Here is a 27,899-nt window from a genome sequence, read left to right on the forward strand (position 1 = left end):
GCTGAACTGCTTCTCTGCCATGCTGCTGTAGCTAGCACCCTTCAAAGCTGTGGACACCCCAACAATGGAACCATTAGAAGCCATCATAAATTACAAGAGGAAAGGCTTTCCAAATGGGGCGCCAGGAGAGTGCGAGTCCTCCCTCCTGTGGGCTCTGTCTGAGGCGATAAGCATTAGAGGACAAACAGCAAGAGACCCGTGGCTCCAGGACCACCACCCACCCCCGGAAGGGATGTTCGATATCTGCTCATCGTCATTTATGGCTGCGGCCCGCAGGCCAGCCCGCATCTGATGAGGTCTGCCCGCCAGGGAGGAATGGCGTTATGCTCTTTGTTACATATTCAGCAGACATCATTTACTTATTTATTTGATATGCAATTAGGGGGCGCTTTTATGCACACTTAGATGTACAATTAGGAGCTCCGTGGGGTCCCCTCTGAGACATTTGGAGAAGGAACCGGAGTAAGTGGTCTGCCCTGTGTCCCCAAGCAGCCAGCGGAGCTTCCTACGGTTCCTGAGAGTATTTCAGAAGCAGGGGTATTAGCTCAGGGAATTGATGCATTACTGTCACCTCCCCAGATTAGTAAAGATTTCTGATGATGAGACAGGAAGAAAAAATAATATTTACAGGAAATATTCCATTAACTGTGAACTGACTCCCAGTGGAGCTAGCCTGCTTCCATTATTCAGCCATAAGCGCTCCATTAAGTGCACTGCCGACCTCTTTTTCAGCTTCTGTTTGGAGGCACTTGACTTATTTTCAGGCTGCTGAGCCCTCTGCCTTGGCGGGCCCTGGGTGGGCTCCTCCCTCAGTTCCGCTGTCTGTATCCCTCTTGGACACCGCACCCAGTGTGCTACGTGGAGGAAGAACCCCATGCCATGCTTTGAGCATTTCCTTATATTTTGAAGCCTTTGCTCCTTCACAGTGTTGGATCGGAGGATGTCCTCTGGTTGCCCCCTATCAGTTCAGAGATCTCCCTCTGTGCGGATCGGACCCAGAAGGGTGCAGGGACTGGAGGCGATGGGCCCTGACCACAGGTCACCAAGAGGGGCCTGCCTCAAAGCCGGGGAGCAGGCCTGCCAGAAGGGTGATGGGGTGGTTGGGAGCTCTACCGGAGTTTGCCATCCGAACTCCCCAAGAGAAAGGGGGAAAAATCAGTTGTCTTCTAAGGAAGCTGAAATGCCCTTCCCAAAGTAGGAGAGAGATCTCCTGTCCTCAAGACACCAGTAGGAGGCATGGCTGAATTCTCTGTCTAGCGTGGGAATCCCAGTCTCTCCCTCCTGTTCAAGAACTGCCGCTTGTGGGCCAGGCGCTGCTGGAGGGAACAAAAGAGGTCCCTACTCTCCCAGCACGGGCGGCCCAGCAGGGAAGATGGTCCAATGATGACATGAAGTCAGTCTACAATGCACGGTGTCAACGTCCTCCGTTCTAGAAAGACAAGTCAGGGACGCCTGGGTGGCTCAGTTGGTGAAGCAGCTGCCTTCGGCTCAGGTCATGATCCCAGAGTCCTGGGATCGAGTCCCACATCAGGCTCCTTGCTCGGCAGGGAGCCTGCTTCCTCCTCTGCCTCTGCCTGCCTCTCTGTCTGCCTGTGCTCGCTCACTCTCTCTCCCTCTGTCTCTGACAAATAAATAAAATCTTTAAAAAAAAAAAAAAAGAAAGAAAGACAAGTCAGAATAAGGAGGAGTGGCAGATGGTCAGGATTGGTCTCGCCAAGCAGGTGATGTTTAAGTGACCCTCCCTCCAGGAGGGGGCACATGAGGCCCCGTGGGAAGCAGCGTCGAAGGCAGATTCGCACGGAGGAAGTACTCTGGGATTAATGCCAGTGGGGCAGGGGAAGGAAGCAGGACGCCGCAGAGAGGGAGGCTGAGCTACGATGCAGGCTTGGACCAAGCTCTGGAGCTCGTGAGGAGCCATCAGAGACACCTGAGACGGGGGGGCAGAGCCTAATCCCCAATCACTAGATGAAGGGGACCCACAGGGAAGGGGCTGTGACCTTGGCAAAGTGGCTCCCTACCATGGAGGGCAATTCTCAGAGAAGGCATGAGCCCATCAGTCCAAGAGGGAGAGACCAGTCAGTAGGGCATGTGGGTTTTACAGCCGTGGTTCTCAGAACATGGCCATGGACCAGCAGCACAGCCCCCCACCCTGGAACCTGCGAAAGGGGCACGTTCCACGTCCCCGCCTGAGCCGTGCACTCAGACAGTCAGCTGGTGGGACTCGGCACTCCATGTCCACGAGTCCTTCCAGCATATTCAAAACAGTGTTGATAAGCCATTCACTCTGTGGGACTCTCTTGTTATATCTGTGAAATGGAGACTAAGCCATGAGGTAGAGTCAGATTTTCTCCATTTGAATGTTGACATCTGAGTTTTACTTTCTCTCTAAAAATGCTGCGGCCCCCGACATAGGAAATGTCGTTGGCCTCTTTTATACCGAGCGAAAGAGGCAGAATTGCCATGAAGAGGGACACCTGGGTGGCTCAGTTGGTTAAGCAGTTGCCTTCGGCTCAGGTCATGATCCCAGTGTTCTGGGATCGAGTCCCGCATCGGGCTCCTTGCTCGGCAGGGAGCCTGCTTCTCCCTCTGCCTCTGCCTTCCTCTCTGTCTACCTGTGCTCACTCTCTCTCTCTCCCTCTGTCTCTGACAAATAAATAAATAAAAATCTTAAAAAAAAAGAATTGCCATGAAGAGCAAACAATCTCTCTTTGTTAAAACGACCGTTTTTTTTTGTTGTTGTTGTTGTTTTTTTCCCCTTGGTCATTGGATCTGGGAACCCAAGGTCCATCTGTTCGCACAAGTCTCTGTGAAAGCCGTGTCAGAGCCTTGTCCTAAGTTACCCAAAGCTCCAAGGACACGGCTTGTATCTTGTTGTGTTCTTGTTGCAACTGGCCCACAATACTCGTGCTGCTGTCAGTCAGGCACTTTGGCAGAAGACAAGGTCTTTGAGCAGAAACTCAAAGTACTGCCCCATCCAGGGGGATCATCCTTAGAAAGAAGCTGTCCTGGAAGAGCAGTTTCTCAGCAGCCCTACGGAAGGAGAGGAATGTAATTACTCCTTTGGGAGAGACAGATCCCAAGCTCTCCTGGGCTGAGTTGCTGGAAGGTACCCCATAGAGGTGGGTGCCCTCTGCCCTCAAGATCCCAGCCAGATGGTCCCGGGGGAGTGGGGGGTGGGGACTGGCTGTGGGGGTTAACCTACAGGGCTGGCTTAACCCTTTGGGCACCACGTTCCTGTTCCCCGCGCCCCCTCTACCTGCCCTGCCGTTAATTGTAGTGGGAAGACAGCTGGCCTGCTAGTCAGGACACCTGAGTCCTAGCTCTCGGGCTGTAAGACAAGTCACTTCTCCAGGCCTCGGATTCTTATCAGCAAGACAGCTAATAGAGACAGTCAGGACTCTTGAGGTGGGGAGAGTCAGGAGACTAGAAACAGTTGAACAAAGCAAGAGGCGAGCCCATCATAGAACTAGAAATGAGCAGTTAACAGAAGGAGGGATGAAGGGCAACATTCCCGCAGAAGAACGTGGTAGAAAGAGAAAATGCCCATTTCTAAGTAGGCAAACCCCTGGCTGTCTTTGATGGTTGCCCGGTTCAGACAGAGCCCAAGGGAGACCTGATGAGATGAGCAGAGGCAGCTCTTCTCCCTGAGTGACACACCTGTCCCTTCCATGACGCGTGAGGTCTTCCAGGGCTCAACTGCTTCCCAGAACCTCGCCCGGTCTCAGGCTTCTTGTCCTGCGGAGGAGGATGGTCTGTATAAACATCCACGGTGATGCGTGGAGAGTAGGGGTCAAACACTAGCCTAGGTATTTATAACATGTTAATAAACACCCAGGCAGCCTGGCCAGCAGCCGCCTGGAGACCGACTCTTCTAAGTCACAGAACCAGATTCCCGCTACTCAGGGAACCCCACTGATCTTGGATGCAAGTTGAAGAAGCAAATCAAAACCAAATGCTATTGTTGGATCCTAGACCCCTGCAAGGAGCATCCCAGAGCCCCACCCACTCCAGAAGGAACCACGAGCCAGCAGGGATGCAGGAATAGATTCGGTTTCTCTGGCTCATGAAAACCCAAAGACTTCACTAGTCTAACAAGAACAGCGATCACCTGGGACTCTCGAAAGGCAAATCTCTTTTATCGCATAGTGTTTGTTAGAAATGGGTTCTTCCCTAGATTGAAAACAGGGGCAGTCCTTTGACTTGTCGGATCACTTCTAAGTAATAAATACAAAGCCTCACAGTCACTTTGATTAGCAAAATTGATTTCGTTAAGTAATTAGAGTGCCAGTTCTTTCTAACAACCGAAGCTCCAAGCTTGGCTTAAAGTTAAATCCTTTCCCTTCTCCGATTCACATGGCCAGCCTGCTTCTCAGTGTTTTGAAATCTGGAGCAAGAAGTGAGGCAGTCGTTTTTGGTTCCCCTAACTTCAGAAGGTAGCCCTCAAGCTCTCCCGGTACCCCTAGTGAGCTCTCTCTCAGGATATTTGCAGAAGGCATCCTCCACTGCCCTCCCCAGGTCGGGGAGGCTCACAGCACACCTCTCTCCCCCTAATATTCTCCCTCAGTTTCTACCTTTCTAAATGTTTTTCTCTTAAAGATTTTCTTTATTTGAGAGAGAGAGAGAGAAAACACATACAAGTACAGCAGGGGGAGGGGCAGAGGGGGAGGGAGAAGCCGACTCCCCCTGAGCAGAGAGCCTGAAGCGGGTGGGGCTCAATCCCAGGACCCTGAGATCATGACCTGAGCTGAAGGCAGAGGCTTAACCAACTGAGCCACCCAGGTGACCCTAAACATTTTATACCCCAATTGAGGGTGAGGAGTTGCAGAGCCGTCTCAACTATGAGGCTTAAAAATTTTTTTTTTAAATTTTTAAATTGTGATTAAATGTGCGTAGAATTTACCATTGGAACCTTTTTACTTGTCCAGTTCCTTGGTGTTAAGTATATCCACATTGTCGTTCAGTCAGTCTCCAGGACTCCTTCACGGTGCAAGACTGAAAGTCTGTCCCCTTAAACCATGGCCCATCCCCTCCCCCCGGGACCCACCGTTGTTGCGTGCCTGTGAGTCTGGGTGGAATCATAGGGGATCAGTATTTTCGTGACCATAAGATTATCATGCCAAAACCAGGATGCTTTAGGTGGTGGATGGCGGCCCCAGTGAGCAATCCAACCAGGACATCAGACCAGCCAGGGCTGTCACAGCAGACCAAGGCTTGTGCTGGCCTGTCAAGCCTGCCCTTGGCCCTTTCTTGGCCTCCACTACAGGGTGGTCTGCTCACTGGTCCCTCTGAAAAGAAAGATCATCTTAAAGCCTCAGCTGGTGCTTCCATTTCCATATCCCGAGCCATTGCTCTGCTGGGGCACTGTCACCCCCACACAGCACAGCTTGTCACAACCCTATGTTGAGCCAAGAACTGGGGCAACTCTAGAGGGGCGTGGCCGGTGAAATCCCGTGACATCCGACCAGCCAGTTCTTCCCAGCATCACCAACAGGTGTTTCTGATGGCTCCGTGGGACTTTGTAAGCCCCCTCACCAATCCCTACAATCATTCTAGAAATGGTTAATGTATATGTAATGATGTTATGTAATGCTAGATGTATGCTAGCATCAGATGTGGTTCATGGACTCCCCCTGAACAGAGCAGACTCAGCTTCCTTGTGCTGAATGTTCTGTCCCGGCCTTTTATTGGGGGTGCAGAGAGCCAGAGTGGCTCTGAATGCCCATCTCTCTAGGCCTCTTGTTGACTGGAAACCCAAACCCAGCCCTGGCTGTGGGAGGCGTTAGGAGCCCCGCTGAGGGAGCTGCCTCCACATGTCTGCACACGTGAATGTGTTTAGGTACATCATTGATTTTATGCTTGCAGCTGTGGGGCTTGAAAAACCATAAAAATCAGCTCCCTGACCAGATTTCCCACCAGCCAACTCTGGGACGCACCACAGGTCCCGCAGCCGTTGAGGAGAACAACCCCGCCCCCTTCCCCAGATGCCTTCACCCTCACAGCTCAGAGTTGTCAGGCTGGAGGTGGGTGGGGGAAGGGTCCTTTGTCACCCACAGAAGCCACCACAGCAACTCCAAGCAGACGGCCCTGGTAGGAGAACCTTCTGACGGGTCGGTGGTGCTTCTTATGGAGAAGGGGAGCCCCCTGCGATCAGGGGCCCTTTGTCCTGGACTGCAGGCTCCTTTGAAATAGTTAGCTTTATGAAGTTTTAGCCAAAGAGCATCCTGTGATTTGTGATTAATCCAAACTAGGATTGACCAGTCAAACCGGTCAATTTTTTGTAGAAAAGCCACAGAGAGCTCTTGGTCCCTCCCCATGTCATCTCCCAAGTCCCAGGCCCCCTGAATCTACTTTCTGTCTTGTGGAGTCCCCTCTTCTAGACATTTGGTGTGAGTAGAATCCTAGTATCTGTGTCCTTTGGGTCTGGCTTCTTCCACTTAGAATGTTTTCAAGGGTCCTTGTGTTATGTAGTATGAATTAGGAGTTCATTCCTCTTTATGGCTGAAGGATATTTTGTTGTCGTCTGATGTTTCCTTCCATATTTTCTGCATTACTGTAGCAAACACACCGGCCCCCACCAGTGGTGCCCGTGGGCCTTTGTGTTCCCCATATCCTCTCCTAGGGCAAATGACTCACCTCCTAGTTTCCTTCTGAAAGGACTCCAGTGGTGGCTCAGTGATGCCTTCCCCTAGCCGCCTTACTAGCTCTCATCCTATCGTCTTTCTGTTCATCGTTGGAACCTGTTTTGCTCCGCCTTCCTTACTGTGTAGTTTTATTTGCCTACCTCCCCCCTCAGAAAAATGTAGAGATTTTTCTCTTTCTTTTTTTTCTCCCCAGTACTGCCTGTGTGCTGCCTAGCCCAGTGCCTGACTCATGATAGCTTCTCCATAAACAGCTGCTCAGCGAGTGAAAGCAGAGCCGAGCATTAGCGTGTTGTGTCCCACCGCCAGTCATGGGGACGTGTCCACCTGCACTGGCCTCGTGGACATCACGACAAGCACGTCACCCCTGTAAGGCAGGGTTTGAAGACTCCAGTGAGAAGGAGCCCATTAGAAGCAAGAGGAAGGGAGGAGGGAGGCACCAGCGTTTTCACACGTTAGGCTTATTGATGGGATGATGAAAGCATAAGGAGTTCCTTCCATCTGGACCATCCCTCGATTTTATTCTTCTGTCTCTTGCACCAAAAGGACCCAAAAAGCTAACGGTCCTGGGACATGTGGGGTGTGTCACTGAACTCCTACAGGGCCATGAGCCAAGCTGGCGGGTCTGGATGCCTTTTCTTTCTCAGGCAGGACAGGAAACCCTCTGCTGGGAAACCCTGTTTGTTGATTCCAGTAACCTTCCCTTTGTCTTGGGGGGACCTTAGCAGCTCATTTCTGCTGAGCCATATGATATTCAGGGAGTTCTGTGAGATTGTGTTTTTACTTAATGAGCGTGATTCTAAGGGGAAACCCAGGCTAACCTCACCTTCCTGAAAGTGTGAGCCTGTTGAACCCTGAATGCTGGCACAGCCAGAACGCGGTCATGAGGCCCTCAGACCCAGCTCTCTGGGGCTTCACGTGGGTGCCTGCGGGTGGGGTAGAAGACCCTACGATGGGGGCGGGGAGCCTCACAAGGAGCCTCCAGCTGACTTCAGACAGTTTGTAGGCAGAATGAGTTGTGGGTGTCTCTTCAGGTCTGGCGAGGTCCAGATGGACCTCGCGACCATAGATGCCCCCGGTTGCCTGTGGAATAGAGTTGAGCTCAGGCAGGGCTACCAGGAAGGGGGAAGGGCTGTGGTTCCTGGGTTGTGGCTCTTGGGGCTGGCCCTCACTGCCACTTCCCTGTTGCCATAGGCCTTCCCATTGAGAGCTCTACTTGTAAGCGGATGTCTAGGTCCAACCCTTCAGTTCTTCACAGTGTGGTTCAGATCCTAGCTCCCATCATTTAGTACCTGTGTGACTTTGAGAAAGTGACTTAACCTCTCTGAGCTTCCATTGCCATAATACCTACTTCAAAAACTTCACCATCCCGACAGACCATTTTTGAGTGCCTGATAAGCCTCGGGCACTGTGTTAGGTGCCAGGAACTTTCTCTCAGGAGGCTTACAGCTTGGTAGAGAAGACATTTGTGGGGAAAAAAGACCATTGTGATACAGGATGGTCCTTGCTTTGGCAGAAATACTCCCGTGAATGTCCCAGAGAATGGGCTGGGGGCTGGGGAAGCCCCAGGGAGCGCTGGCTGCTGAGTCCAAGTGTCCGTTTCCTCCTTGGCTCCCCTCACCTCCCCTAAACGCAGTTCCCCGAACTGACCTGCACACTTCAGAATCTAAGGAAGAGGAGATAAAAAAAATATTTTTATAAAATAGGACCAGTCCTTCTGGAGAGAGAAAATCTAGAGGAAGAGAGGAGGTTCCTAGAGGAAACCTCCTTTCTGGGGGAAAAAACACAGAGGCACAGAAACAAAACTGCTCCAGCAAACGGCTGGCAGCTCAGCCCAGGCCCCTCCATGCCTCCATCCAGGGGAGGGGCCGGACCCTCCAGCAGCTGGAGTGGGGCAGTCGCTGACCTCCGCTGGCTGCAGTCCCCACTGTAAGACCACAAGTGTTCTCAGCTGCAGCCTGCCTCGGAAAGCAGCCTGCCAAGTCCTGGTCCCGTGCCTGCTCGGCTGCCGCTCTGGGATGCATCCAGCCAGAAGGGCTCGGAGCTCACACCTGAGGTCTCGGCAGCCGACTGCTTCCCTCCTGGAGCCCACAAAAACCTCAGTCTGCAAGACCTTCCCCCTCCCGGGGGATCAGCCAACTCTGGAAGCCTGAGGTGTACATGAGCTGCTCTTAATTACTCCCAAAGAGCCCTTGGCTGCCTTACTAATTTTTTTTAAAGGTAGAGGACTGTCATTTAAGCCTTTTTTTAGGGTTCTAGTTGTGAGAGTCTACCTTTCTTTCATGGAGAAGTGCTTGCCAACCTGTTCTCTATCCTGTCCCCATCTTCATGGAGTCCAGTGGCTTCCACCTGTGAAATCAGGGGTTACTGTGAGGCCACACCTCCGGACAGAGCCACCAGGCATAAGAGGACTGATGACAGCCATCCCCTGTCCCCGCCCCCAAGAGAAAAACACAGGTTTTCCCCCAGAGCAACCAAAACCCCTTCACGGCCATCCAGAGGTCTTTGCCATTCCAGGTGAAGGTGCTCATCATTTTCCCTCCAGATGTGCCAGATGTCACCTTAATTCCCTGCATGAGGCTTCCCATTGAAAGAAGTCAGGGCAGGTGTGATTAGCCTTGAAGGATTGTTTTTTTAAGTTTTTATTTTCATTTCGTAAGTGTAATATTAGTTTCAGGTGTACCATCTAGTAAGTTAGCACTAACTTACATCACCACGTGCTCATTGCGACAAGCGCACTCCTTCGTCCCCGTCTCCTGCTTAACCCATTCCCCTCACCCCCGCCACAACCCCAAGCCTTGAAGGCTTTTTAAAGGAAAGCCTGGAGCTCACGTTGACCCACACAAAACTGGGCCATAGCGCTCATTGCTTAAGATAAGAGCGAGAGAAAGACAGCAAATCTAGACCCAGATATCAAGAATCACGGGCCAACTTCTCCATTCAACGCTAACCCTGCAGCATCCCCCAGAAGCACACTCTGAGGAGGGAAGAAAGATCATCACGAGGCCAAGGATAAGAAGGAAAAACACTTTGAGCTTCCTTTAAAGCTTTTACATTTGCCAGAGATTTCTGGTAAGGTCTTTCTAGAAGAAAGGCCAAAGTACACTCAAGAAGATAATAGAGATGTTCCCCCCTGCCCAGGGAGAAAAATAAAAGGCCGTGTAGTCCAGTCAGGGGAAAAAAGTGGCCTGTTTCTCTGGGCCTGTTTGTTAAGTACTTGTTGACCCTCTTTCTCTCTCTGCCCTGAGTAATGACTCTTAAGCCAAAGGAAGCTAAGAGGTTTCTGATGGGTTAAAAAGAGGTCATCCATTAAAGGGTCAAGGCCTGGTGCTCTGGGCATCTGTCACTGAATTAACTAAATCAGTTCAGAGCTTGTGGAGTCTGACAGTGAGGAGTAGGCAGCCAGCTGGGGGGACATCTTGATTCCATTACGTCTACTGAGAAAAATTAGCCATTGTTTTCCTTGCTGGATATGTGGCTTTCTCAGAAGAAGATAGCGGTCAAGGAGCCCTCCTTCAGTGCAGGTAACAAAGGCCATACTCCTCTTCACTTCCTAAGCTCATGATCTGTGGACCTAGTTTATTAAGTTGGAGGACCTGATTTGGTTCCCAACGTACTCTGTTGCACGGACTACTGAGCCGGATTATGGTAAGATGCCTTCTTCCCAGGGTGAATGTTTTGAGATAACAGGTCAAGCTGACTCTGGTCAGAATTGTAGTGGACCTAGGAATTGGCTGGATAACTGGAACCAAGGATCCCAAAGAGAATATAGCAAACGCCAACCGAAAGGCAATGAACAAGAGCCCCGGTTAGGCCAATGATTGCGTTGTGAAAAATCCAAGTAAGACAAAACAGTTTTTAGAAGGCCCATGTCACCATGTTAGCCATCTCTTTAAAAAAAAAAAAAAAATTACATAACCTGTACCTTGGGCTACTATGTGTTCAGAACTGTATTTTGACATGAAGACTAACACTGGTGTGTAAATGATGGAACAGAGAGAACATAATGATAGCTAGTATTTTTGAGTGCTGGTACTGGGCACAGCTTTTGGCTATATATAGTATATATATTAATACATTAATACAACAGCTCTATGGGAAAAAGAAAACCCAACTTATTAGTCGTATTTCAAAGATGAGAAATCTAAGACCCAAAGACATGACATCACCAGAATACACAGCCAGTGAGTGGTAGACAATGTGGCTTTGAAAACCATCTTTTAGTCCGTGTTACTCAGAAGTAGGAAGTGTTTAAGACAAGCAACTTTATTTTTAAATTCCAAGGAGTAGCCCTATGACACTCCCTGGATTTACAGTGCTGACCTCTAGCCCGTGCCTAAGATCTAAGAATGTCCCTATGCGTGCACACACACACCGTTTTATGGTAAAGGCAGCTAGGATGGAGAGGGACCCAGAGAGTCAGGACTATCATGAAGCCTCTCAACTTCCAAGCCAGAGTTCTCACCCCTAAAAATGATACACTGAAACAGTGGAGAATAAATGATGGCCATGATTGATTATGTGAGGCAGGAGCAGGAACTCTATCTCAATAAGGTAGCACGGAGCCTCTGGAGAGTTTGAGAAGTCTAAGCTAGAAACTGTAGACGATTTCGCTTTCCATCACAAAGCTAATTGCTGTGTCATTGCTCTACAGTCTACTCCTTGTCTGACTTACCTTCCCAACTAGATTGTGAGCTCCTGACAAATACAGACACCCATTAGGCATCATGTTCTTTGTCTTTCCTATTAGCATGGGTTGGCACAAAACAGACACCCCCTTCTTGGAAGATGGGAGTGGGGGTAAGGATAAGAGATGGCCTAAAAGCCCAGGGCCTCTGCTCTCTTCTTTAAGCATAAAGTAAAATATATTGAATCCTTATGCAATTGCTATTAAGACACACAAACCCTGGTAGATGGTGTGAGCCCACCAAGTTGTGAGTGACAGCCCTCCTCCTGGAAGGTGAACAGAGCAGAAATGAAACAAGGAAGTGAGTTTTCTAGTTTGTTTGTTTCATTCTGAGCTTGGAGATTATTCCTGGCTGCGAGTCTCACTCTTTTTGTAAGAGAACTCTTTGCTGATGCTTGGAAAGGATGTGGGATCTTGACGCTGCCTTTGAAGAAGGGATCATTTCCGATCATTTCCTTGCCCATTGGCTCGCAACAGTGTGGTTCCTGCTCATGATCAGGTCTTCCCGGTGTGTCAGAAAGAGCCCAGGACAACCCAGTCCCACGATGAGTCTTGACATCAGTTGCTTATTTAACCTCCGCCTGGCCCCTAACCTCTCTCCACTGGGCTTGCTTTATCCGTGGAAGGAGGACACAGGAGCAGATGGCTGCTGGAATTTTTGTCCAGTGCCCCCCTCCCACCCCAGGAGAAGCAGGAAGTTACTCAGAGGTCATTAAGAGGCTTGGTGACTCAGCCTCAGGGACAGGAGGAAGACAGGCTCCCCGAAGTCCTGGTCAAGAATCAGAGCCATTAAAACGAGCTTCCTGTCAGGCCTTTATGTGCCATCATGGCGAGAGCTCGTCCACCACTCATGTGTTGTTCCGGCACTCTGTAAACACTTGGCCCTGCTATGCCTTCCCCCACCCACAAGGAACAGGGCTTGTGGGGGGGCGGGGACAGTAGCTGTTTTCTGCGCCAAACTTCAGTGATACACAGGATGTGGGAATCCAGCACACTTGCTAATAGGATCCAGTATCCAGGTCTGCTCATGAACTGTATATAGGGGACACAGTGACCCTCAGGGCTCAAAGGCGGTATGTATTAGCCGCTCTTGTTTGCTCTCCGTGGATAAATGTCTCTCTGCTCCTCTTCTCTACATTAGAAGGTAAGAGTGGAGGACCTGTCATCACTTGGGAGTCACCTGTCTGGGGCAAAAACTACAAACCACGTCTGGTACCCACTGTGGTCCCCTCAAGGGTGACAGACACCATGTCAGTGAAGCCACCACTGGACAGTTTCTCCAAGTCTTTTTTTTTTTTTTTTAAATATTTTATTTATTTGACAGACAGAGATCACAAGTAGGCAGAGAGGCAGGCAGAGAGAGAGGAGGAAGCAGGCTCCCTGCCGAGCAGAGAGCCCGATGTGGGGCTCCATCCCAGGACCCTGGGATCATGACCTGAGCTGAAGGCAGAGGCTTTAACCCACTGAGCCACCCAGGCGCCCCCTCCAAGTCTTTATTTTTAAGGCAGGCCCCGTGATTAAGGCCGTTCTTACTCCCGGTTCTTGTTGGCTGTTAGTCCTTCATGAGCCGCTGCAATGCGATGAGGCTTTGCTGTATAGGAAACCAGAGGAATCCAGGTCTCTAAGAGGATAAAGAAGTAGTATTTGTTATGTACCAAAACAGGAAAGAAAAGCCACTGGGTAGGACGCACAGACTTGGTTTTATACTTCCTCCTGACAGTCCCATTGTTGCTCATTTGTAAAAATAATTCCGCTCATAAAGTTAACCAGCCATTAGTAAGTAAGAGCTGTTCCCACTAATTGGTGGGTCCATGTGGACGGGAGCGTACAGTAATGGGCCAGGTGCCCTTGATTCCTGCTTCTGGTTCCTTCCCTGACTCGCTGTGTGGCTTTAGGCAGCGCCCCTTAATCTCTCTGGGCCTCACTTTCCCCAAGAAGAAAATTTCCCACTGGTTCTCCTCGGGGGGTGCTGGAAGATCAAAGATGTGATGTTTGCAGAGCTTTAAAGATGCCCAGGTGCATTAGAAAGGCCTGATTTAATAGGTATTAATTAATAAATCCTTTAATTATTGATAAATCAGTATGTTAGCTTTTAATTAGCTTCATGGGCCTAAGTCATGCAAAATCATAAGGGAATAACCAGGCGGTGGTGATCGTCTGTGTGTGTGTGTCTTTGTGTGGACTCACAAAGCTCATTGATGGCTCTAGCTGGGAGCTGGGTTAGGACAGCTGCAACAAGCCAGAGAGGCTCTCTGAAATGACATGGATGATCTGGGGCCGCCTCCAAAACCAGCACAACGGCGCCCCATGGACCCTGTTAACAGAGAGGAGGCAAGCTCGAAAAGCTTCTGTTTGCTCGCTGCTTGAACTCTCAGTCCTAGTGGCCAGCAGCTGCCTGCATGCTCAGGGAGGCCGGGGGAGGTGGAGAGATGTGAGCTGCCTTTGTACCCGGGCCCCCAGCCTTCCCAGTCCCCTCTGCGTGAGGCGAAAAGGATCAGGCTCATGTTCCTCCATGAGCACATCCTCTTCTTCTGCTCCTGGGACCCTGCTAATGGCCCAGTGGAATTCTTTCCTAAAAAATTGTCCATCATTCACCTCACTCCCACGCACCCTTCCCAGGGTTTGATTTGCAAACGAGCTCCCTGCTTAGAGCAGACTTGAAGGAGAGCCCGTGCCCTGTCCCTTATTAGAAAATGTCCATGAGCACAGAGCCTCCTAAAGAGATGCTAGGAACCAGGCCGCCAGGGACCACAGCTGAGGCTCAGCTTGCCTTCTGCTTTTCGAGGAGCAGGACGGAGGAGGTGACGGGGAGCCAAGCCCTCTGAGCAAGGGCTCTCCTCTCTCAGCTACTCCACCTGGCAGGAGGGGCTTCACACAAAAACCCAGGTGAGGTGTTCCAAAGCGCCAGGTTTGTTTTCTTTCCTTGTGACCAGGAGGAGAAAGCCCTGGAGGCACCCATCAGATTCAGAGAAGGCACCTGACCTAAGTGCGGCCCAGTCCGGCACCGAGCCTGTGACCTGAGCACCAGCCAGGACCAAAGACTGGGACCAATGATAGAATTTGTGGGGCCGCTTGATCAAAACTTAGTGGGAGGGAAACAGGAGGACACCAAACCAAGTGCGGGGCTCTGCGGAGCATATGGCACACGCCCGTGAAGCCGGTCATAGCCAAGATGGGTGCGGCGCGGGGCTGAGGGTCCCGCTGAGGGAATAGCCAGCTGCCATCCACAGCATTTTTCAGAGAGGGATGGGAGAAGGGCTCAGGGGAATAATTCTACACACTTCAGTCGAGGATTTCCAGCATGCGAATAATCACATTTTATTTTTCTTAAACACTGATGTCAGATCTTGAGTTCGGAAATTTAAGAAAAAAATTATTTTGGTGTTTCTGTTATTTGCCAGGATTTGGAAGACATAAGAACAATTAGGAATCACACTAAGATCTAAGTTCTTGGAGCACTTCCTTTGTGCTGATGGCATGTTGAGGATCTGTTGCTTCTACCTTAGAAGGGCATTATTGCCCTTTTATAAATGGGGAAACAGGCTGGAGGAGATGCTGCTGCTTGCCTATGGTCAAACAACATAGATGCAGGGACCCTGCATTCACCCAAATGCAGTTGGACCCCAGAGGGTGCGTGCCTGGCCACTGCATCCAATAGACTTACTACCTCTGGTCTAGGAGGTCAGTGTCTGGGGTCTGTTAGGTTGGGCGTTTTTGTGTCTGGCAAAGTTCAGGTGGAATGTCTATAAATATCTAACAGCGGGGGAGGGGGTTGGTGAGGGAGGAACTTAAGGTATTTCATTGAGGGATTGAGCTTAGCAGAGCATCCAACAGGAGCGTGAGACTCAGATCTGTGACTTGAGTAATGGGCTCTGCTCAGGTGAGCTTTCATCCGTGACCTCACACACAGCTGTCTGAGCCAAGGTAGGGCTTTGGGTCACTTGCTTGCTTTGAGAATGTCTCTCTACCCGCTTGCTTGGAACCAGCACTAAAGGAAAAAGAGAAGTACAGTTTTCCTTGGGCTTTAGAGCAAAATGGTCTTTGAACTGTGGACCAAAGAGTCGTTAAGAGTAGATGACCTCCTTCCTATTACGCAGACAAAATAATTGTCACATGCTGCAGAGCAGGTCCTGAAAAGAAAAGAATGCAGCCGTTCTTGGAGCAGGTTTTCTTCCAGCCCAGTTCCACGAAGGGGTGGAGTCCTTTGGCCAAGACCTGACTGGTGGGCGTGTCTGGGTCTGGAAGGGCAGGGTTGATAGGGCACAGGGAAATCACTATCCCATCTCTAGGAGGCAAAAAACGGGAGTAGGTCAGGGAGTGTCAGGAGCCCCGGCCCAGAGGACTGGGTTGTGGGGGAGGCTAGGAGGAGGCTAGGAGGAGTGAGAGAAGACCCCAGGGAGGCATCGGGGCTCCCAAGGTGAGGAGGAAGCACAGGATTCCCGTTTTACCCTACTTTGGGCAAAATCAACTCAGATTCTAGGTGCTTAGAAGGTTCTGCGGAATGCATCAAACAGAAGCATAAAGAATAGAACTACAAATGTGTATGCACATAACTTTAACCTCTTTTGACATTTTCCAGAGGGTTAAGTAACTTTCTTTTTCTTCCGATGAAAGGACCCCACCCCCCTTCGGAACTGCTGCCCTAATCACTCCCAGACCCTGCAGTTTCTTGTTAACAGGCTCCCTCGTGCAAGGAGGAGTGCCCACCAGAACCCCGAGGGCACGCATTGGGCAGTGGGAGGAACTCGCTCCCTCCCACTTTGCAAAACGGCCTCATTTCGACCTCCCCCTCTCTGATGGCAGCCAGCCCCTGGCGGCAGCGTCCCGCCGGCTGCCGGACTCTGGATTTGCTTTGTGCTGCGGAAAGAAGCAGGGGCTTGACAAGCTCATATTGATATCTCGAGTTGCCTGCCCCGAAATAAGGTTCCAGCAGCCCCCGCCCTTCTCGGGGAAGCTTCCCGAGCCAGATCGCCTGGGCGAGTCCGAGCTCTTACACATTAGTGGGCAGGAAGTGGAGTCCCGATGGGAGGCTGGGAATTTGACCGCCTTCCCATTTCAGCACTGGAGGGAGGAAGCTCAGTTCAGCGCTGCGCGCAGATGGCTCCCGCTCCCCTCTGAGCGCGCCCCTGCTCCCCACTCCGCAGCTCGCCCTGCTAGCGCCCCCCGCTCGCCCCCGCTCGCCCAGTCTTTGGAGGGAAGAGTCCGCGGAGCTGGGCACGGTCTTGGGTAAAGCAACAAAGGTAAAGCAGAGGGGAACAACTTGCAAAGAACTTGTTTTGTTCCCGTTAAGAAACCTGCAGGAAAATCCACACCCACGTTGCCGGGTTTTGAATTGGAGAGCAGCCTGTGTGTGTGTGTCTCTCTCTCTCTCTCTCTCTCTCTCTCTCTCTGCACCAAGAGGCGGAAGGCTTGCAAACAACTGTGCGGTCTCTGCTTTGATAAGGAAGCTGCCAGCTGTAGAAGTTAAGTAGCAAAGCGAGGAGGAGAGCCCTGAGCCAAGCACTCCTGAACGTAAACCACATTGTTTTCTGTCCAGATATTCCAATGGAGGCAGTTGGAAAACCTGTATTTCAGAGAGAAGAAGTTTTCCGTGGAAGTTCATGACCCCCGCAGGTAAGCCAGGAAAGTGCTTTTCTGTTGGGAGTGCGTGGTCCAGCCGGCATGTTATTTGTATTATTATTTTCATGCTGTCATTGTTCGTTTTCGGGAGCAGCGGAGAGCGGGAAGAGGGCGGCTGCCCATGGGGAGTGCCCTCCAATCTGACGGTGAAGCTTTGTTTTGTACTAAATATGTCGATAGATGCGGTGGGTCCAAGTGTGCTTTGCATGTGTGCGGGAGTGTGTGTGTGTGTGTGGTGTGTGTGCACGTGTGCATGCACACCTGTGTGCATGAGAGGAACTGGCAATTCTGAGATCATCTCCTCAGGCTACACGTGTTCGGTGTTCGTGTGTGGTGTCTTGGCATGCCGGGGCGTTTTAGATGGATGGCACTTGAGCGGGCGGTGGCCTGAGTCCTTTTTGGAAGCCTGTGCCAGAGGAGAGTCTGAAGGACAGCTTGTCAGAGCTTCTGAGAATGTTTCAGGGAGAACGGTTGGCATGGAAAGGAAGCTGTAGCTAAAGTGTGAGCTTGTTTGGTTCCCCGAGCTGTGATTTTGGGGGGTTAGTGTTGTGGGTGGGTGTTGAAAGTGAGAGTTCTTTTTCTCCCCACCTCACATTGTGTCGCAGGGAGCACGAGTGTAAAAAGCTGTGCTCTCTAAGTCAGATGCCAAACAATAGGGTCCCAGTCTGGAATGCAGCAAGCCCTGCGTGGAAGGTTCTCGGGCGGCACATACTGGCTGCTTTTCCTCTCTTTGTCTGCCGGCAGTCCTGGACTTAGAGGCAGCTCAGAAACAGCAGCAAAATCCCCTGAAAACGGGCCTGACACCTAAGGATAAATTGCTTTCAGGAGGTCCAGAGAGGATTTACTACGAAGTAGCCCTAGGAAGATGGTGAAAAGTCAGACTCTACAGAGGGGCCAACAGGACATTTAGGTACCATGGATGCCGCAGCCTTGGCCTGCCGGAGAGAAGGTGGCCTCAGCCGCCCTCACACATGGCCTCTGAGCAGCCCAGACAAGCCTCTTTGCCTCCCAGAGAGCTCTCAGAACAGGATGCTGGCCCCCCAGTCAGAGGGCTGAGCTGAGGCAGTGTCTCTGGTCCTGCCGCCAGCGATAACCCAGCAGGGCTGACAGGCCACCCTGCCCTGCCATGTAATCTGCGTGACACAGCCACTTCGCGGAGGGGAAAGGCTCAGCCCACGCCCCTCGGTTCCCACACAACCAGCAGGTGCAGGACATGGTGGAGAGCCAGTCTGCACAATCAGATGAAGGCGGTGACGTTAGCAGAGGAACGACTTGTGCAGCATTTCTCGGGGTCCTTGGGGGTGTCTCGGGCTGGAGTTGCTGCCTCTGCAGAGCAGGAAGCCGTCTGCAGGGTCCTGTGGGGGTGAGGCAGACGCTGAGAATAATAGTCCAGCCAGGCTTTTGCAGGCGAGCTGAACCAGACCAGTCTCAGAAGCGCAAGGGGAGGGAAAAGTTCTTTGTGACAAGAGTGAGATGCCCAGTGAGTCAGAGGCAGAAAGGGGCTGCCTGAGAGGATGAAACCCAGGGACTGGGTCATCTAAGGAGCTGTGCCTCAGGACAGGAAGGAGGTACTGCTAGCTTCCTATTCTACATGTGGGGAAACTGAGGCACACAAGAACCAAAATCATCTGCTCTAGGTTGTAAAAAGCTGGCAGAGTGGTCCAAAAAGGATTTCAACCCAGGGAGCCTGGCTCCACAAACCACCGGCATCCCTGCTGTGTTTAGCACAACACACTGGGGCCCGCGTGTGGGGCCGGGGGCACCGGCCATAAATACTGAAGGTGGCCAGCAGCCGGGCTGGTCGGGGAAGTTCCTGAGGAGGAGAGATTCTGAGCTGAACCCCAAAGCATGACTAGGATTGCAGGCTGAAGGTTGGCCCTTGGTGGGGATGAAGGCTTCATTGGGTGGTGTCAGAAGAGGGGAGGAAGGTGCCGGAGGCTGGCGGAGCACCGAGTGTGATCACCTCTCCCCCAGGAAAACAGCTCTCTGTCAGCCTAAAAGCAGGGCAGGCGGGGAAGGAGGCCAGGATGGTGTCTGCCCTGATGCTTTAAAGACAGCTTTTCCGTGTGTGCACCAGGTTGCTGCTGGCACAGTGCCTTTGCTCTGCCCTGAGAGTTTCCCCTCCCGCGGCAGCAAGCAAGCGCTCTTCCCACGGCCGCAGGGTGCTCCTTCCAATAACCACCATGCCCACGGCTGTTGCCAGGTTTGTTTGGAGCAGGGAAGACGAGTCTGGTTGACTCTACGTTGGGGCGGTCCCAGCCAGGAAAGGGGGTCTGAACCAGAGTGACGGAGAGCAAGTACGGAACAGGATCTTGTCCTAAAGGGGCCATCGATGGGACACAGTAGGGACGGGGCATCAGCCCAGGCAGAGGGTGTGTCCTTGATCGCTGGTCCCAGGTAGGACCATAGAAGGTAACCTTAGACCCCTTAACTCGATACCCACATGGATTCTGTGGTTCCCTGAACTGGGCAAATCTTCCGTTTCTAAGGTTTAGGCAAAACAGAAGTTGGTGGGCTGGGAAGAGCCTGAAGGGGAAGATGTGGAGAAGAGATAGATTACTAATGGAGCAGGAGAAGACTCAGTGTCTGGTATGGTTTCCAGCAGAACCTTCCAGACCTGGCCAGCCCCTGAACACTTCTTCCCTTGCCTTCCTTACAGGCCAAGCACCTGGCCTCTACCTACTCATGCTCTCACTCAGACACACTCCCAGTTACTTTTCCTTTCTTTTATTTTTTTTTTTTAAAGGATTTTATTTATTTATTTATTTAACAGAGATCACAGGTAGGCCGAGAGGCAGGAAAACAGGCTCCCTCCTGAGCAGGGAACCTGAGGCGGGACTCCATCCCAGGACCCTGGGATCATGACCTGACCTGAAGTAAGAGGCTTTAACCCACTGAGCCACCCGGGCGCTCCTTACTTTTCCTTTCTAATTTGGCTTTTCAGGGAGAAAAGATAACACTTCCTCCCAGGAGCCACCGTGGGTGTAGAAGCCAACGTAGGAGCCCTGCTCAGTTACTTTTTGCTTACCCAGAGACCTGTGGGGCTGCTGCTCCTAACTCTTGCTGACTCCTTCCTCTTTATCTCAACTGTGTTCTCTCTCAGAGCTGGCCTTTTCTCCTGACTTTTAACTAAAGTGAGGAATTACTGTGCCTAGCATCAGTAGCAGTAATGAGCCGCCAGATTTGAGTTTTTCCCTAAAAGTGGGTCTGAAGAAGACCCTCTTTTTGGTCTTTAGCCCCCGAGAGAAAATCATGGGAACAGCTCTAGATTTTCTGCCAGGGAAAATGTGTCATTAAAAAAATGATTATTTGAGAGTTTCTTCTAAATTAGATATCTTAGGGGCACCTGGGCTCAGTGGGTTAAAGCCTCCCTTCGGCTCAGGTCATGATCCCAGAGTCCTGGGATCAAGCCTCGAATCGGGCTCTCTGCTCAGCGGGGAGCCTGCTTCCCCCTTTCTCTCTGCCTGCCTCTCTGCCTACTTGTGATCTTTCTCTGTCAAATAAATAAATAGATAAAAATTAGATATCTTAAACCTAAGAACACTCTTCTTTTCTGATGTTCACATCAGGTACCCAGCCCCCACCCCAGCACCTTGCCCTGTGCGCATGTGAGCATGTGTGTGCACACGCGCGCACACACACGCGCGCATGCAAACGCATTCTCCGATTTCATTTGCAAAATCATCTGCCTAGCCTAGGGAATACACTTCACAGAAAGCATGATCCTGTCACTATTTTTCCCCCCAACACCATGGCTGTGGCAAATTATGTGGGACCCACATTTCCTACTTGTTACCATCTGATCACCTCTGTGTACCCCAGATTTATGCCTTATCTGCTCCATAAATGTGTGTGTGTTGGTGGGGATAATGTGGAAGATGGGCTAGACTGCTTTCTACCATGGCTCTCTCTTTATACCCAGCCTGCCAGCTGACTGAATTTGAAATGGATAACCAGCTCTTTCAAGGAACACTGAGTTAGAGCAGTGTGAGAAGTCCAGACTCCCTCGGGACGTCCCACAGGCTGTGGCCTTGGTGATTAGAACAGAATTTACTTATCCTTCACCATAGGCAGTATTGCCTTAATAAAGGACGTTGTCAAAGGCTTTTCCTGTTTCTGAAGTTTGTCTTGGCCCAGCGCCAGGAGCTGAAGCTCAGAAAGGACTGTCCAGTGACCTTGAATGGCCCATCTTATCCCAGACAAGACAGAGGCTTGGAAATTCTGAACCCTAAGGAGCCAGTAAATAAAAAGAATAGCATTATTCATGATAGCCAAAATATGGAAACAACCTGAGTGTTCACAGAGGGATGAGCAGATAAAGACATGGTGATGTGTGTATATACAACGGAGTATTATTCACCCATAAGAAAGGAGGCCATCCTGCCTTTGGCAGCCGTGTGGGTGGACATGGAGGACATTATGCGAAGTGAAATAAGCCAGACACGGGGGAAAAAAAAAAAAAGAACTGCATGATCTCATGCATATGTAGACTCTCAAAAGTCAAATATGTAGAAGCAGAGAGTAGAAGGGTGGTTCCCGGGACCGGGGAAGAGAGGAAACGAGGGGATGTTGGTCCGACGTACAAAGTTGTGGTTATGTAGGACGAGTAAGCCTACGGAGCTAAGCTACAGCGTGGGGACTCTAGTTAATGATGCTCTACTGAATCCTGGAAATGAACAAAGAGAGTAGATCTCAGGGGCTCTGGAGACAGATAAATGAAGTCATGATCTATGTTCATTAGCTTGAGAGTACTAATCATTTCACTATGTGTATGTGTATCAAATCCTCTCGTACACCCGAAATAGAATTTTTTCAGTTTAAATTCGAGCTCGCATTGAGTGCAGCACTGGTTTCAGGAACAGAATCCAGTGATTTTATGACCCACACGCAACACCTGGGGTTTATCCCAAGAGCCCTCCTTAATGCCCATCACCCTTATAGCCCACCCCTCACCCAGCTCCCTTCCAGCCTCCGATTGTTCTCTACTCTCAGAGCCTCTTAGTGGCTTGCTTCCCTCTCTGTTTTATCTTATTTTTTCCCTCCCTTCCCCTCTCTTCATCTGTTTTGTTTCTTAAATTCCACATGTGAGTGAAGTCATATGATATATTTCTTTCTCTGACTTACCTCACTTAGCATAATACACTCTAGTTCCATCCGCACTGTTGCAAATGGCAAGATTTCTTTTTTTTTTTTAATCACCAAGTAATACTCCATTATATAAGGAGCCAAGAGAAAAGCAAAAAGGAACTATTGGAACCTCATCAAAATAAAAAACTAAAGCGCAGTGAAGGAAATAATCAACAAAAGTGAAAGGCAACTGAAGGAATGGGAGAATATACTTGCAAACAACATATCAGATAAAGGGTTAGTTTCTGAAATATATAAAGAAATACAACCAAATAATCCAGTTAAGAAATGGGCAGAAGACATGAGTGGACACTTTTCCGAAGCAGACATCCAGATGGCCAACAGACACATGAAGAGATGCTCACCATCGCTCATCAGTGAAATGTAAATCGGAGCCACAATGAGATATTACATCACACCTGTCAGAATACCTAAAATTAACAATTCTGGAAACCTAGGTATTGGTGAGGATATGGAGAAAGGGGAACCCTCTTATACTGTTGGCGGGAATGAGAACTGGTATAGCCACTCTGGAATAGTATGGAGGTTCCTAAAAAAGCTAAAAATAGATCTACCCTGTGATCCAGCAAATGCACTGCTAGCTACTTATCCCAAGGACACAAAAATGCTGATTTGAAGGGACCCATGTACCCCAGTGTTTATAGCAGCAGTGTCCACAAGAGCCAAATTGTGGAAAGAGCCCAAATGTCCATTGACTGATGAATGGTTAAAATGCAATTTTTATTAAAAAATTAAAGAGATGGCCTTTGCCAGTTAGTTTCCCTAAGTGTGTGTGTGTGTGTGTATATTTGTATGTGTGTACGCTCCTCTGTCCATTTATGCAAGGGCTTTTAGGTCCCTTGGGTTCTCAGTAAAAGCTGTCGACCGGTCCCTGGAGTTCCGCATCATTGACACGGTTGAACCTTGTGATTCTTGTGGTCCCAGGGCTTCAGTGACGAGGAGGACATTTGGACACAGTGGCATTGCGGTGCATACGTGGTATGCATGTCCAGCTTTGATCAAGTCCATCTGGGCTATGGCCATTAGCCAACACCAGTTCTATCTGGACAGAAAGCAGAGTAAGGTAAGTCCTTCTCCGGAGACTGGGAGGGACTCCATAATGACTGGCCATTTCATCACGCCGCTGGCCTGCCTGAGGGCACCTTAAGCCCCGAGTTTCCTAGTTGAGGGATTGGGAATTAGGTGGGTGGGGGTGGCCTTGTGTCCCTCGCCCTGAGACGTGTGCAGGTGTGGACTTGCCTTTAAGTTATGGGAGGGAGGAAGGAGACGGCTCTTCCCGGGGGGCACGTTCCACGCGCCTTGATTAGGGGGCTCGGGCCCAGCCACGGTTGCAGCCTCTGGAACCATTTCCTGTAGCCAGGTAGGGCCCTTTTGAGGAATTCAGAGGGTGCTTCTGAACCTCAGGAACTTCTCCCAGGAACAAGCGTCAAGCCCTTTATGGTTTTAAACAGTGGCATATTGTTTTCTTTTTGAGATGGGGAAAAAAAAAAGCAACCATTTGCAATTAATAGACACCATCTAACTGTTTAGGATAATTGCTATGAAAGTGCTTCAGGCTTTTCCAACTGCCACCTCCATTTTTTCTTTTTTTTTTTAAGTCAGAACTGGAAACATTTAAAACAAAACAAAACAGCACCAGCAGCACCCAGCCCTGCTTCCCTAAGGTAGGCCTGGAGCCTCAGGCCTTGGTAAACAGCCATCCTCCAAGGGAGATCTGACCCAGCCCCTGTGCAGACACACAGGTGCATTTCCCGGCTGGTGGGAGAATGACGTCTCCTTGGTTCACACGGGGCTTCTATCAACACTCGGCCCCTCTTCCTCCAGCCCCTGCCTGCCGTGCTGCCTTGCCTTCCCCCTACGAGCTGTTCTCCTTCAAGAGTTCTCTGCTGAAGAGCCCCATCAGGATGGGTCTTGCCCCTTTCCCAGGATCCTGCTGGCTTGGGGAGGAGGGGTTGCAGAGCTATGGAGGAAGCTGGCATTGGCCCCTGGGAGGTTTTGTCCCATCATGTGGGCTCTTGGGAGGTGAGGAAGTGGCCGGACCCTGGCTTGACTGGGCCTGAGATTCATCAGATCTGTCCCCTCTTGGATACTTAAGACTTCTTCTGCCTTATTTTCTGTCCAGATGGAGTTGCTCTTTCCCTGGCTTGGGAAGGGGAGGGAAGAAGAGACCTTGGCATCTAGTGGGAGGAAGGAGAAAGATAGTACGAAAATAGGAGGAAAGGAAACAATCTCTCAACTCATAATTCAGTTTCAAACCCGAGCCCTTCCTGTGTAGCTGTCACTTTCTTCTTTATAACACGCTTTTCTCCTCTGCTAAGTCTTCTTCCTGACCCCTTTTTTCGTCATTTTCTGGGGTGAATGGGCACGGGGGGTGGGGTGGGCTTGTTGTTAGGCATAATAGGAGCATTCCACAGCTTTCCTGGTGATGATGGACATTGGCACAGGGATTTGAAGCCTGATTAGATCAAAAGAAACAGGGCCAAAGCGTTTTGACTCATGCTTTAGCTTGAGACGGTGGGTGGGTGTCAGCATTTTGCCCTCGGGTCACTGGAGTTGGAGGTCCAAGCCTTAAAATATGGACTCCAACCTCTGCATTGTTTGGGAATGGGTGGTAAGGGGTAGAGACCTTGGCAGCCCTCCTGAACCCCACTGCCAGTTCCTCCTGTGGGCAGACCCCCCACACACTGTTAGCACAATTTTGAAAGGAGAAGACAAAGTGTATCTCACCCTTAGTGCATTAGTGGTTTGAGATCTTCCACTTCCATTGCCAGACTCGTTCTTTGCACTAAGGGTCTCTTGGGTAACACAACAGGCCCATTAACAGGGCCTTCTTTCTTCCCCATTTTTGAAGATGGTTTTACTCTGCAGTTGAAGAAGCCTTACCCACCAGGCTTAGAGGGTAGCCCTCTGATCAACTTCAAAAAGTAATTATCAAATATCATTTATTAACAGGAAGTGTCTTTTAAAAGGCCAAACATGTACCCACAGCAATAGGGAAATTTCAGCTGTCCTTCTCAGTGACCCCTGGGGAACCGAAGGAAATACACACCCAGAAGCAGGAGAACTTTCCCCCAGTAAGCTCTGAATGCTCAGAGACACTCCAGAGCCCTTGCGTTTCTCGTGGAAACACATTCCGCAATCCACAGTGGCAAGGGAGGAACAAACTGTCCCATGTGGAAGCCCAGGGACTCTGTTTCCAGTTCTGTGAGCCTAGGCAAGTCTCCATTGCTCCTGCTTAGCTTCCCCAATTAGAGAACAAGAAAGGAAAGGCAGAAATTTTTGACTGGCCCGATGACATAGTGTGTGTGAAATCGCTTGAGATATGTGCTGTCTCTATCAGCATTCATCAACCATACTGTTCCCTGGCCAACACTTGCGTAAAGGTTAAGTTCTTTCAAAGCTTCCCAAATGAAGTCAGAGAGGAAAAAATTCCCCTTAGGAAGTACATTACAACACCTTTCGCTTCTGGAATGTCGTTCTCTGTACAAAGGTGATGTGATCCATCTCTGGTGGGCAGAATGACCTCTGCTGAGTGATGGCCGACAGGCTTGGGATGAGCTGCAAAATATTTCTGAGCAACCGGTGCTGGCTGGCCTACGGGCCGTTGCTTCACACCCCACTGCCCCGGGCCATGCCAGCCATTCCGTTCTCTGAAGTGCTTCGGCAGGGCCCGGGCCTCCCAAGTGATGCTTATCAGCCCCAGAGACAAGTGCAGTCTAGTGGTCTGAGTCAGCGGGGGTGGGGGGCCGAGCAGTCTCAGGTTCTTCCCTGGTGCTCAGGCATTTTCCTCTTTCAGGAGCCTTGTCCAAATCTTGTAAGAAAAGCGCACTCTCTCTCTTTCTTTCTCGCTCTATTTCTCTTTCTCTCTCTCATTCTCACATACACACACACACATACCACACCTTCCATCACCAAAGACAGAAAGGAAAGAGCCCCTATTGGTTGGTTTCCTGTGGCTCTTGCAGAATGAAGGGCTGTACAGGCACCAGTTACAACTGGCCACTTGTGTTTCCTGACCCCAAGCATCCTAGCAACCTCTGAAGCCCAGATCCGAGGACTGTCTTGTTGACTTGGGGGGAAAATATTTGAAAGCTTGAATTGTGGAGAGTAAACCTTAGATGCCTCTCTTCTGAACTCAGAGTGGGGACTTCTCAAGTTGGCCTCCAGTCCAGACATCTTTCCTTCTTCTCAATAGTTTCTTTTTTTTTTTTTTCCTTATCCATCTTCCTCATTCCATCTAGATGAGAACCAGAGTGACAGCATGGTAGGGGACAGTGCAATCAGGTGACAGTACTAAAACTCAGTAGGGCAAGCCCCTCAAAGCACAGAACTCAGAATGTTGGAGGGTCTTTTAGGTTGTCCCAAAGGCTTGACTCTCCCCATCTGTACCCACTCTTCTTAGCATTGCTCTTTGCACTGGGTCTTTTGGGTCATTGTCCTATTTCCATTTGGAGAGAAGCTAGTAATTTCCTAAAGCTTCTAAGAATCTAGTCTCTCTTGGGAAGGGTATCTCTTGGTCCCTTTTCCATATTTGGGTTTTTGCCTCTCAGATCCATCTGTGGTGGGAGTGAAGGTTGTGGGGGGAGGGGCAGGTCTTCCATGTGATTAGGGAGATCCCCCAGGTTGAGCCATCAATCTCACCTCATTTTACCAAATTACTTCCAGGCCCTGATTTGGATCTTTTCCTATTTCAATTCCAGTGGCTTTTCCATGTATTATCTAATTTAGTCCTTATCACAACTCTGCCATGTGAGTTTTAAGAGCTCCCATTTTACACACAGGGATCTGAGTATCAGACAGGTTGAAGGTCATGGCCAAACAGTGGTGAACTGGCCAGAGCCAAGATTCCAGTCCAGATCTTTCTGACTTCAAAGCCTGGACGCCTCCCCACCACACTGAGTTGTTCTCTGTCTCCATGAGTCATTAAGTAGCTACAAGGGACAGCTCCTTTTATTCAAGTGTGGGCGTTGGTGAAGAGGAGTGCTATAGAAAGGAATGGGTGTGCTCCCTCTGCTTGCTCAGAGGGTGAAGCTCAACCAGCTGGGCCCGTGGTCCTGTGCTTTATTTACGAAATGAAAGGCACTTCCTGCTTCTTCCTGTACCCCGCCCCCCCGCCACCCCCAGCCAGAGCACTGTGGGGTCCCTGGTGGCCAGGCTTATATCCTGAGCAAGTAGGCCCTGACCTGAGGGAAGTGACCTGGATCTGAGTGCAGGGACATTCAGAGTCGAGGTCAGAAAGGAGACATCAGTCAAGGAAGGACCAATGGGATGACATGCATACCCAGAGAACAAAACAAACAAAAACATTGCATGTTTCCTCAGTCCCTCAGACACTCTTACAACAATAAGAAAGTGCTCAGCTGTCAGAAGACCTGATCCTTCATCAGTGTCTATATCAGTGTGGAGACCAGAGGAAGGGCAAAGCCATGGGGGTTCAGAGAGCCTCTGTTGGGCAACGCAGGGCACCTGGGCAGAGGACGTCAGTAGGGAAGAATGGGTTTAATCTACCCCCTGTGCCATGCCCCCCATATCTGCCCTTTGCTGGCTTCTCCTGTGTGGGGGACAGACTTGGTCTCACACACAGGGCTGTGGTGGGGGATGGTTGGATGAACACACATGAAGGGACTGAAAACCTCAGTTTTGGATGTCTCCTAGTTCCATCGATATTCGGGCTATAGCCAATGGCCACAGAAAGACAGCTCAGCAAATATATGGGTTGTACTAGCATTTACAGTGGTTTTCATTAAGTTCATGCTGTGGGGAAAGCCTCTTGCCTTAAGCACGATCGCAAAAATTGGTTTTTTAAA

At 50.3% G+C, this 27,899-nt stretch overlaps 1 protein-coding gene across 1 annotated transcript in view; it reads left to right on the forward strand.

Annotated features, from left to right (window-relative positions):
* The window catches only part of FRMD4A (FERM domain containing 4A), a 607,134-nt gene that overhangs the window by 527,164 nt on the left and 52,071 nt on the right, over nucleotides 1-27,899 (forward strand). The window contains 2 exon segments of the mRNA XM_059404285.1: nucleotides 16,862-16,938; nucleotides 23,017-23,155. Coding sequence (XP_059260268.1) covers nucleotides 16,862-16,938; nucleotides 23,017-23,155 — 216 coding nt within the window.

Source organism: Mustela nigripes, chromosome 6 (assembly GCF_022355385.1).
Source record: "Mustela nigripes isolate SB6536 chromosome 6, MUSNIG.SB6536, whole genome shotgun sequence".
NCBI lineage: Eukaryota > Metazoa > Chordata > Mammalia > Carnivora > Mustelidae > Mustela > Mustela nigripes.